Source organism: Pristis pectinata, chromosome 24 (genome assembly GCF_009764475.1).
Source record: "Pristis pectinata isolate sPriPec2 chromosome 24, sPriPec2.1.pri, whole genome shotgun sequence".
Taxonomy (NCBI): Eukaryota; Metazoa; Chordata; class Chondrichthyes; order Rhinopristiformes; family Pristidae; genus Pristis; species Pristis pectinata.
The window spans coordinates 33,936,550-33,948,787 of record NC_067428.1 but is presented as its reverse complement, the minus strand read 5'-3'; the positions used below and the strand labels follow the sequence as shown (position 1 = coordinate 33,948,787).

Sequence of the window (12,238 nt, the reverse complement as noted above, 5' to 3'; positions counted from 1 at the left end):
TGATGGTAGGATCTCTGCTGTGCTCTGGTGAAGGGCAGCAGGTTGGCGCTCCATGTGTCCATTGTCCTGCTCCCTGTATCCTGGGCACAGAGCGCTGGACGCCGTGCAATGCTGCAAGTCCCTGCGCACAAGGTGAGCAGCACCAGCACATCACCACTCACAGCTTCCACTGCAACACCTGTGGCTGCGGCTGCTGCAGTGGAAGTTGTGACATTGGACAACATTGCTGCATTATGGCGGGGAGTCCGGGAGTATGGTAGGTGAGCAGTGCGGGGACGTTGGCGGAGGGTGAGTGGTGTGGAGAACTAAGATCAGTCTGAGGCCGGTCCTTCAATAGGTAAGGCACAGATTTGAAGATGCTGCACTATCCTTGAGCACTTGTTTGAGATCATTAAATTTTGCAGCACTCCAGAGTCACAGAGTGACACAGCACGGAAACAGGCCCTTCCACTCAACTTGTCCACGTCGACCATGGCACCTTCCTGAGCCAGTCCCATTTGCTGCATTTGGCCCATATCCCTTTAAACCTTTCTTATCCATGTACCTGTCCAAATGTCCTTTAAATGTTGCAATTGTACCTGTCTCTCACTTCCTCAGGCAGCTCGATCCACACACTCACCACCCTGTGTGTGAAAAACTTGCCCCTCAGGTCCCCTTTAAATCTTTCCCCTCTCACCTTAAACCCATACCCTCCAGTTATAGACTCCCCTACCCTGAGACCATCCACCTTATCTATGACCCTCATGATTTTATAAACCTCTCAGCCTCCTTCGCTCCAGAGAAAACAGACCCAGCCTATCCAGTCTCTCCTTGTAACTCAAGCCCTCCGTCCCGGTAACATCCTTGGGAGTCTTTTCTGCCCCCTCTCCAGCCTGATTACATCCTTCCTAAAGTATGGCAACTGGAAATCACACAATATTCCAGGTGCGTTCTCACCAACGTCTTGTACAGCTGGAACATGAGGACCCAGCTCTTGTACTCAGTGCCCTAACCGATGAAGGCAATCATGCCGTCCTTGTCTCTGGGTTTCAACAGCCTTCTGAGTGCGTGCCTGGTGGGTTGCCTGATCCTCTGCTGATTCTCTTCCACTTCACACCTGCCCCAACTTGGTCTCCAACCAGTGTCTGGAAACTTGGAGCCACCATTTCCTGGTTATGTTCACCTGTTCAATAACAGCAAGGGCCCTCCCCAGCTCCCTTCAGAGGTGGAACCTAACTCTATCGAGTGTCGGCCGCCTGTGATACCGGCCTGTGGCTGACATGGATCACACTGAGCAGAGGGGATGAAGTTTACATTTCTGTTTACATCACAGTCGATGGGTGAAGCACACCACAGTTCACACATCCGTTCCTGGTGCAATCTAATGTAGCCTCTGAGAATGTTACAGCACAAAAGGAGACCATTCAGCCCATCTTACCTATGCTGGCTCTTTGAAAAAGCCGTTCAAATCATCCCATGTCCCAGCTCCAAAACCTCAATTCCCAGTTTTCAAATCCCTCCAAAATTTTTGACTTTTTCTTTCTCTAATATCCTACTGATCCACAAGCTTGTGATATTTATAAAGATTGAGCATTCTTGTTTTGTGCTCTTTATCTCTATATCACGATGCTTCCAAGGATTACATAATGCCAAGGATTTTATTTGCCTTATGATGTAACTTTTCAACTTGTCACGGATGTTCTTAACTTTAAAAACCAATGTACCAGGTTGCCCAGACGTCCCTGCAGCACCTGCCTACCTGAGATGATCTTGCACCTTGCGTTCTGCCTGATGGCCACATGGGAACAGGACTGAAGGGCCAGAAGTCTGATACTCCTGCTCCTAATTCTCAAGTTCCATCGTTCTCGTGTTTGGGCTTTCCTTTACTTCGTGTTACTGACAAATTTTAATGCTTACTATTTTAATCACATCATACATTGAACTATTTCTGCCACATCTTTGACAACCTTCACACAACCGCACGCAGCTGTAGAAAGTTTGTAGTGGCACTGCCTGTGTTTTCATTGTTCTACTTAACCAAAAGGATACAAAAATATAGTCGTCCAGGTAGCGTTTCTTAAGATTTTCCACAATCGCGTCCTCAGTGATTTTCGACAGAAGAACCATGTCATCCACTCCACTCTGTTTGACATTGTGACTTTGCCAGTGATACCTCTCCTTACTCCCCTGCACAAAAGAGTAAGTGTGAAGTTTAAATGTTGCCAAACAGGATATCTTTATATTTACCAGTGTGAATATAATTTACATGAAACACACATAGACACACATATTATACTCAATTCTGCATTGTTTCTTTTCCTTTGGTACTACCTCAATGTACTCATGTACGGAATGATCTGTCTGGATGACATGCAAACGAAAGCTTTTCACTGCATCTTGGTACATGTGACAATAATAAAACAATTACCATATCTATGTACCATCTGCCATTTGGAGTTGGGTGAGGTTACATTACTTATTTCGTAGAACTGTCAGGAACGGCTCAGCTACCTGATGTAGGTGCTTTGGTTTGGAACAACCGAGCGGAGTGTCTCCATGATTCACTCCTAGATTTACTGAGGGGATTGTCATTGGAACGAGCATTACAAATTAGTCGGTGACAGAGAGAAGAGTAGAACAGAGTCCTTGCAAAACTGGGCTCTACACTAAAGCACAACACCAAGAGAAAATGGAAAGAAAGAAATCTTGTATTTATTTAGTAGCTTTCACCCTTTCAGGATGTTCCAAAGCACTTTGTATTCAATGACGACTTTTACTGTGCAAAACTTGGTGTGCAGCAAGTTCTAACAATAGCAACTTCTATTATCTCATTCCCTTAACAGTAAAGACACACATTTCTGGTTGACAGTAAAAAAGACCAAATAAATGGTGTCAGTGACGTACATCACCATTGGCCGGAGACGCGAGCTGTGGGTGGTGACCCCCAAGAGAAACTGATTGGTGACTCTACCCTGCACTCATTGCAAAGCTGGGCACAGGACAAGGTTACATGTTTGAAGTCTTTCCCAATTCTGCAGGTTGGCACCAACCAGAGTCTGCTGTAGACTGCGTTTATTGACGCTGATTAAGTGATAAATGCAGCTTAGGGGTTAAGACCCCAATCTTTCTGCAAATTGTGTCACAAGTTTGCCTTATATCCACACAACAGAGGGCTTCCTATACTGCCGCGCTCCACAGGACTGGTGGCCTTGGTCAATTTGGGGCAGAGGATCTGGGATGTCCTCTCTTCAGTCACACGCTGAAACAACACGGGCTGGAGGCTGGTGCATGTACAGATGCAGCATCAAGAGCCTGGAGACATCAGGACAAACCGTTCAATGACTCTGCAGCCACGGTGAAGTGCAGTGCATCCTCTGTGACAAACCTCCAACTCACTGAAGCCTCAGCCACTGCACCTCACCCTCCCGGTGTTCACCCGGCACCCATTGGGTGTGGGACCTTACCTTCAACATGCCACACCTTGTCACTGCTCCACGAACCCACATCCAACAACCTCAGTACGTCACTGCCTTCTCACCACAAAATGCTCTTGACACACTCCATCCCTTCCAGGACAAGGTGTCCACATTGACTCTCCCCCCAGCCTGGAGAACACTTCCCATTCCAGAATGTGCACCAGAGGTGGGCTTAGACAGTGTCAATGACTGAATGCTCAAATCTAAAACCCTTTCTCACAATCCACATCCTTTCATCCTGCAATCTCTTTGGGTTTACAGACCACAGCTGGTGTCAGTGTGTGCACCTCTCCCTCACTACAACCCTACACTTGGCTTTTTGTCGGTCACATCCTGAGTTCCAACCAGGTCAGGCGCTGACACAGAGTAACTCACCAGACGGCAGAGATGTTGGCTTAGTAAACAAGCAGAGGCTCTCACTACGGCAGCTGAGGTCACCCAGCTGTCATTTCCTTGGCCAAAGACAGCACATCATGGCCGGGTGCCCAGGAGGCATTCATGAGGGAGACGTCACAGGATTTGTCTGGTGGGGAAGCCTTCCAGAGAAGGCTGGCATGCACAAGTAAATTCCATTTGCATTGGAAGTCCTGCTAGAACACAGGTCAAGGAGGATGGGGGGTGGGAGGGGGCTCCAGTAAACATACTGCTCTTCTAGACTGCTCCACCATGACTGACTCCAGACTCAGCCCTCTGATCCGGTTTTCTCCATCATCTCTTTAGCCATTAGAACTCTATCCACGTCTTCTTGAAAGTGTTTACTGACTTGTCCTGCACTGCCATCTGTGGGGGAGAACTCCAGGGGTCCACCACCTCTGGGAGAAGTTTCCCTTCCTCACTTGTTTGTTTGTTTCTGGATCTCCCCTCCACCAGGAACATCATTCCCACATGCCGGCTGTGCTGCCCTGCATGGGGTTTCATGTTTTCAGTGAGGTTCCCCCTCAGTGAGGTGCCCAAATGACCCAAACGGTAGTCCTGCCATCCCGTGAATCAGTCACTGGTTCACTCCCTCTGTGGCAACTACATCCCTTCTCAGGTAAGGAAAGCAAATCAGCACACAGTACTGCTGTTGCAGTCTCATTGTGGCACCAACCCTTGCTCCTGCACTCAAATCCTCTTGCAATGAAAACGGAAAGCTTGCTGCTCCTGTATACAGTACTTGCTCTCGGTGTCTGGTCTACAAGGACACCCTGCTCCTTCGGTTAATCAACACTTCTCAGTCCATCACCATTTAAATCATACTCTGCCTCTCTGCCTTTGACAGCAGTGTGGATAATCTCACAACTATCCACATTATTTCTGCATCAGCCCTCAGCCCGAGTCACACTGGAGCCTCTCCGCACCGGCTGCCCCCACAGCTGACACTGGAGCCTCTCCGCACCGGATGCCCCCACAGCTGACACTGGAGCCTCTCCGCACCGGCTGCCCCCACAGCTGACACTGGAGCCTGGCTTTGCAAAAAAATCTAAACAAACTGCAGACGTTGGAAATCTGAAATAAAACAGTAAATGCTGGAAATGTTCAACAGGTCAGGCAGCGTCTGTGGGAACAGAACCTGGGTTAATGCTTCAAGCTGAAGACTCTTCTTCACCCCAACCAGCTTTGTGCCATCCACAGATTTGGAGATATTACAATTTATTCCCATATCCAAGTCATTAATATATTGTGAAGAGCTGGGATCCCAGCACTGATCTCCATGGTAACCCACTGGTCACTGATCCCCTCGGTAACCCACTGGTCTCCATGGTAACCCACTGGTCACTGTCTATCATTTGGAAAAGAACCATTTATTCCGATACATTTCCTGCCAACCTGCTCTCTATCCATGACAGTACATTAGCCCCAATCCCATGTGCTTTAATTTAAAGAGTTTAGAGGGATATGGGCCAAGTGCTGGGAAATGGGATTAGCTTGAATATACATCTTGGTCAGCATGGACACAAGTGGGCCGAAGGGCCTTTTCCCCTGCTGTACAACTCTGTGACTCTCTCTTCTCTTCACATGCCTGTTGATGCTTTCACAGCCGGCTTATGTAGAATCATAGCGTTACATTGCTCAGAAAGGGGCCCTTCAGTTCAGCTCATCCATGCTGACCATGATGCCTACCTGCACTGATCCCATTTTCCCACATTTGGTCCATACCCCTCTATTCCTTTCCCATCCAAGCACCTGTCCAAATGCACCAAATGGGTCCAAAGTCACCCTCTGTGAACACCCACGGTCTCCATCTGGACACCTTCCTGGATACCAGGCAGTGACGGCCACCTCAGGTCACACTCGAACCCCATCTCTCCGCCTCCCATCTCCTCAGGCAGCTTATCCCAGATCCCAACTGCATGCCGAGTAAATCCTTTCTTCCCTCATGTCTAAAAGGAGTGGGGCCGAACTGAAGAGAGACGAAGCAGAGAGGGTGAAGACCCAGCGAGGAGAGGCAGAGAGAAGAGCGTCAGCCTAAGGTGAAAGGGGGAGGAACAGAGTCTGCACCACAGCAACGACCATCACAATTTAACAATGAAGTTAAGGATAAGTGAGTGAACATAAGTAGGTAACTTTTCCATATAAGAATGAGAAGAAATATTCAATGTCACCATTCTGATCTGCAGCTCAGGTAAATGGTAGTCAAGCCACTTCAATTTATCTGAATGTTATTGCCCTTTGTTCTGTGGCTAATTTTGTGCATCTGAATCCACTGGTTAACCCATAAATGTTTCAAGAATGATTCTAACTGAAAGTACCTGTGAGGATGGTACATTCAATTGACAACTTCACCAATCAACACATTAAACAGAAGATGATCCAAGAAGTGACTAAATATTTTCAGAACTAAGTTGTACTGACAAAACCAGATGACAAGTATTGGAGCACAATAAACGGCCAACTGACCACAAGCTGTGAATCACCAATAGATAAAGATCAGTCACAAAAGCTTGTACACTTACAGTGTTTAACAAGCTGTGCTGGAGAATTTCACAAAGGCTATTTTTTGTTGCTTTGCTTGCTTCACTTTCAATGCACTTAATGGATAACTTAATTTGTATATTGTACTTTTTTTGAGGTATTAATACAACTGTAGTTGCAGTGAATTCAGAACAGTAATCTTTTAATTTTGGAACATTCTTTTATGATTTTAGATCTGTCATGTAAGGACAGCGCTTGGTGAATGAGAACTTCTTTTAAAGCCGAACTGAATGAATAATTAAAGGGGAAAATTTTCAGGATACCAATGAAAGGTCAAGAGAGTCAGACTAAATGGATGATTATTCTGCACACAAATAATGAACTGTTTCCTTCCAGACACGTCTATATAATATTCAGAATGAAAATTGTAAACTTAATCCTGTTCAGTTAATAATAAAGTTCGACGATGACAAGTTACACGGTTTTTGTTCATTAAAGTAACCACAAACATGCCAGATGATCATCATCTTCAAAAAGGCAAAGTCTAACCAATGGCATTGCTATCCTTAACATCCTGGGGTTTGCTATTAACCAAAAACTCAGTTGGACCAGCCACATAAGCACTGCGGCTACAAGAGCAGGTCAGAGGCTGGGTATCCTGCAGAGAGTAACTCACCTCCTGATACCCAAAGCCTGTCCACTACATACAAGGCCTAAGTCAGGAGTGCGATGAAATCCTCTCCATGTCTCTGGATGAGTCCAGTTCCAATAATTCTGAAGAAGCCACATTTATTTGGGGCAATACACAAAAAGCTGGAGGAACCCAGCGAGTCAGGCAGCATCTATGGAGGGAAATGGATCCCTCTGCTTGTCCAGTCCAGATGAAGGGCCTTGACCCAAAATGTCAACTGCCCATTTCCCTCCATAGATGCTGCCTGACCCACTGAGTTCCTCCAGCTTTTTGTGTGTTGCCCCAGGTTCCATTATTTGCAGTCTCATGTGTCTACATTTATTGGGGTAAAGCAGCTTACTAGATTGGTACCCAATCAACTTTCCTAAACATTCACGGCCTCCACCACCAGCACACAGTGGCCGCAGTGTGCACCATCTACAAAAGGCGCTGCAGTTCCTTGCCCAGGCCTCTCTGACAGCATCTCCAAAACCTGCAGCCTCAGCTACCAGAAGGAACAAGGGCAGCAGTCATATAGGAACACCACAACTTACAGGTTCTCCTCCGAGTCACACACCACCCTGATGTGGAATTATATCACTGTTTCTTCGTGGTCACTGGGTCTAAATCCTGGATCTCCCTCCCTACAGCACTGTGGAAGCACCTTCACCAGATCTACTGCAGTGGTTCAGGAAGGTGGTTTAACCCCACCTTCTCAAGGGAGTTAGGAATGGGCAATAAATGCTGGTCCTGCTGATCCCAAAAATGAATACATCAAGAGAAAATTAAAGCATCGTGAGACCAGAACACACATGGGAGCCAATGAACCATTAATATCCAGATTCACTGACAACTGCCTCTACTGAGCGATACCCGGTGTTCCAGCATGTGTCTATTCTTGCTTCAGAAACATGAATTTCTGAAGCCAGAGAAACAAAGGTCCGCAGATGCTGGAATACAGGTGAAAAAACAACACAATGCTGGAGGAACTCAGCAGGCCAGGCAGCATCCGTGGAAAAAAGCAGATGGTCAAAGGGTCCTGACCCGAAACGTTGACCGCCTGTTTTTCTCCACAGATGCTGCCTGGCCTGCTGAGTTCCTCCAGCATCTTGTTTTTTTTCAATTCCTGAAGCGAATTTCTTAAATTACAGCCCCAAGTAATAAATTGATGCATCATTGTTTCTCATTGTTGAAGCTGGTGGACAATGAGAAAATGTTATGTGGTTATTAGATGGACATTCTCACAGTTCATTAGTATTGTTTGGAATGGAAACCATTCAATTTGGTTCAACACCATTCACTTCAGTTGGGTCAGTTTTAAGTAAATGGCTGCCAACTCTATTTGAATTCAGGAAAGATGTTTCTAATATCTGTTGTTCAATCTGTGAAAGTTTTGGACAGCTTGATGTGTTTCACCTCAACAGTCTGGAAGCCAACAAAGAGAACCATAGCCAAGTGTCTCCATGGAAGGTGAGCAGTGAACCGGCTCGCAAGGTCACTGCTACTTGGTGAACTTCGGTCCAGATCCAGGTTGCTGTAGGACTTACACCAGTCTGTTTATTTGATGTGGACCAGTATTATCTGCAGCATATTCACCCTCTGTCCCTTGGGCTGCTCCATGAGCTTGCTTAGTAGTCTGTCAACTATTTAACCTAGGTCCTGAAGTTAAGGAGATTCCCCAGGTACAAGTAATCCAAAGGACAGAAGCAGGGTTTATGTTTGACTGTTGCTGGACTCTGGGCAGAGGCAGATCGTCCTCACCGAGCACAGAGGATGATTTACGGTTTTTGGGTGGGGTGGACATGAGGAAAAGAACCAAGTTTAAACTCTAAATGTCCTGCAGCTGTAAATAGCACTCTCTCTAATTTCAATTGTTTCCATTCTAAAGGGTTTTTTATTTGATAAATCTTTTGGTTTAAACTATTAGCACAACTTATACTGTTATATTTTAAAGTTTACAGGTATTGTTATACAGTATGTAACTATTGCTTACTTGCGTGCTTTTTGCTTAACATGTTGTTTCAGTTCCATGCAGACGGCTCTCACTCACTGCTTTCTATTTCAACCAAGTTAGTGTGCTGCTTTGCTGGTGACGTATCATTGCTAAGCCCTTGTTGCCAGGAGAATCTGTTGAAGCAGCTGTCCTGGTGGTAATGATCTCTGCACAATGATACTTGGTAGGAAATTGTGAGGATTTCTCCAGTGACCCTGGAAGAATGAATCCAAGTCAGTGTGGAGAGTGGTCTGAAGGTGATAGGATTCCCAAGGACATGTTGATCTTGGCCCCTCCTTGGTACTGGAAGTCTCAAGTCAAGGAATTACTGTGTGGATAGCACAATGAAGATGGGAATCTGTGCCACACGACTGGTGAAGGGAGTGTGCTTTAAGTCCAAGGAAATGAGGATGGAAACTTCAACATCTGCAGTGCTGAGACCCTGGGGTAGCATTGCAGTTGTAGCCTTCTTTGAGCAGTGAACCTCACATCTCACTGAGGCTGTGGATGGTGCAGAGGCTTTGACTGGCTGAGAAATGAGTAATTGTGGAGAATTCAATTTCTTTTCTTCTACAGCTACCAAATTGTTTCTGTTACTTCATTTCATTGAGTTTTTTTATACCCACATCTACTTAGTGTGTTTACCTGTGGCTGATCGCTGCACCTTGCTCACATTCTCAGTAGTACGCTGGTTGATGTACACAGGAAAGGTCGGCCCCTGGGAATAACTAATTCTTGAGCTGGAGCTAAGTGGGTGCAGCAGGAGGTCAGCAGCAAAAGTAGTTACTTCCGTGCTAAATTATCATTTTTGGCTCGGTAACTGGGCATTGCCTTTGTCACTCAAGCTATCTGCACTACTATGTGCTGCCTGGTGATTAATTAGGTGGAAAGTACTGGTGATTGAACGTTAATGATCTCCTTGGATACTTTATGTACCATTTAAAAACAGAAGAATTAGAAGCAAGAATGGGCCGCTGAGCTCCTGTGGCCAGCTCTTCCTTCTTCTCTTAGACAGTCCCTTAGGACCGAGACGGATTTACTTCCACTTCAGATTTGAGGTGCCGAGGTGAATGATGAGGCAGCCTTGTCCACAGGTGGGGCAGGAACTGGCTGCTGCCTTGGTCAGGTGAGTGGTTTGGGGGTGGTGCACTCCTTCCACATAACTGGTGCATGGTCCTGATGCACAGGCTCACCGCTCTCAATCCCATCCTGAATGCTCCTCCTCCACCTCGAGTGGTCATTGGCCAGAGGTTCCCAGGAGTCAGTGGGAATGCGGCATTTGCGTATGGAGGTTTTGAGCATATTCCCTCTGTCCCTTCCCACAACAGAGCTACAGGATGAAGATGATGCTTGTGCTTGTGCACACGCAGAGGTTGAGGTCCAAGCCACCGTCGATGCTTTCACCAGAGCCGTGGGTCTTACAATTGAAATCCACAGCAGAGACGGTTCACGGTGAGACCCTACAAACACGTGGACTACTGACCAGGTCTCAGGAGCACGTCTCAGCAAAGGCAGACATCAACCATGAAACTTACCAGCACCTTCAATGTATGAGAACTGTGGTCAATTAAGGAAAAGGGTATTTGAAGATCAGACCTCAGACCTGACACAAAACTCATGGTCTACCAGAAGCAGTGACCCCTGCCCTCCTGCACGTCTCTGTGACTTGGACTTACTTACAGCAGGCACCTCAAGGCAATGGAAACACACTACCAACACTGTCCCCACAAAATCCTCCAAATACATTGACGTTGCTTTAATTATCATTCCAGCGTCCAATCCCAGGCTAACATCCCCAACACCGAGGCCCTAATAGCTCTCACTTGGCCACAATGGGTAGACCATGTCATTCACATTCCCCACGCCAGACTCCCGAGACTGTCTGTCCTGCTGTTCAGTAAGGTGGAGGTTGTGCTGATGATTCTTTCCTGCCAGATCCCCAGAAGACCAAAATTTTCTTGTGGCTAAATATCTATCCAGCTTGGTCCTGGAGTTCAATCCAGAGAAGTGTGAGGTGGTACACTTTGGAAGGACAAACTCCAAGGCGGAGTACAAGGTAAATGGTAGGATTCTGGGTAGTGTGGAGGAGCAGAGGGATCTGGGGGTTCATATCCACAGATCACTGAAAGTTGCCTTGCAGGTGGATAGGATAGTTAAGAAAGATTATGGGATGTTAGCTTTCATAAATCAGGGGATTGAGTTTAAGAGCCGCGAGGTAATGATGCAGCTCTACAAAACTCTGGTTAGGCCACACTTAGAGTACTGTGTCCAGTTCTGGTCGCCTCATTATAGGAAGGATGTGGAGGCATTGGAAAGGGTGCAGAGGAGATTTACCAGGATGCTGCCTGGATTAGAGAGTATGGATTATGAGGAGAGACTAAAGGAGCTAGGGTTGTTCTCATTGGAGAGAAGGATGAGGGGAGACATGATAGAGGTATACAAGACATTGAGAGGAATAAATAGAGTGGATAGCCAGCGCCTCTTTCCCAGGGCACCAATGCTCAATACAAGAGGACATGGCTTTAAGGTATTGGGTGGGAAGTTCAAGGGTGATGTCAGAGGGAGGTTTTTCACCTAGAGAGTGGTTGGTGAATGGAATGTGCTGCCTGGGGTGGTGATGGAGGCTGATACGTTGGTCAAGTTCAAGAGATTGTTAGATAAGCATATGGAGGAATTTAAGTTAGAGGGATATGTGGGAGGAGGGGGTCAGATAGTCTTAGGTGTGGTTTGAAGGGTGGCACAACATGGTGGGCTGAAGGGCCTGTATTGTGCTGTATTGTTCTATGGTTCTAGATATATACAATGTGATCTGAAATTGTTTTCAGCTTTCCAAGGCCATTTGTACCTCAGCTTGTCGGCACAGTACTGATGCATAACTTCACCTGAAAGTGTCTGGAAACATGAGGAGTCCAGGCAGGCACGGGTACAACACGAAGCTCGGGCTGAAGCTGGCCGAGTTTACCATCACTATGTCTGAGCAGAGGCCAACCCAATCCACACTGAATGGAAGGAACAGACATTGGATAACTCACAGGCAGAGCGAACAGTGACGAGCCAACAGGAGGGAACATGTTTTCCGTTGGCAACAGTTGCCCAATCTCAAATGCCCAATGGCAGTGAGATAGGACAATGAAATCAGTATTTAGCCACACAACAAATGGCTGCTGTGCTGTGGTGTGGATAGATCCAGAGGAGGAGGGGACCCTGTACTGAGGGCTATAGGCT

General features: G+C 46.6%; 1 protein-coding gene across 1 annotated transcript in view; it reads right to left on the bottom strand.

The window, feature by feature from the left end:
- myo1f (myosin IF) overlaps nt 1–12,238 on the bottom strand; it is a 121,935-nt gene that overhangs the window by 88,541 nt on the left and 21,156 nt on the right. Inside the window, exon 2 of the mRNA XM_052037594.1 lies at nt 2,029–2,166. Coding sequence (XP_051893554.1) covers nt 2,029–2,166 — 138 coding nt within the window. The remainder of the gene's footprint in view (nt 1–2,028; nt 2,167–12,238) is intronic.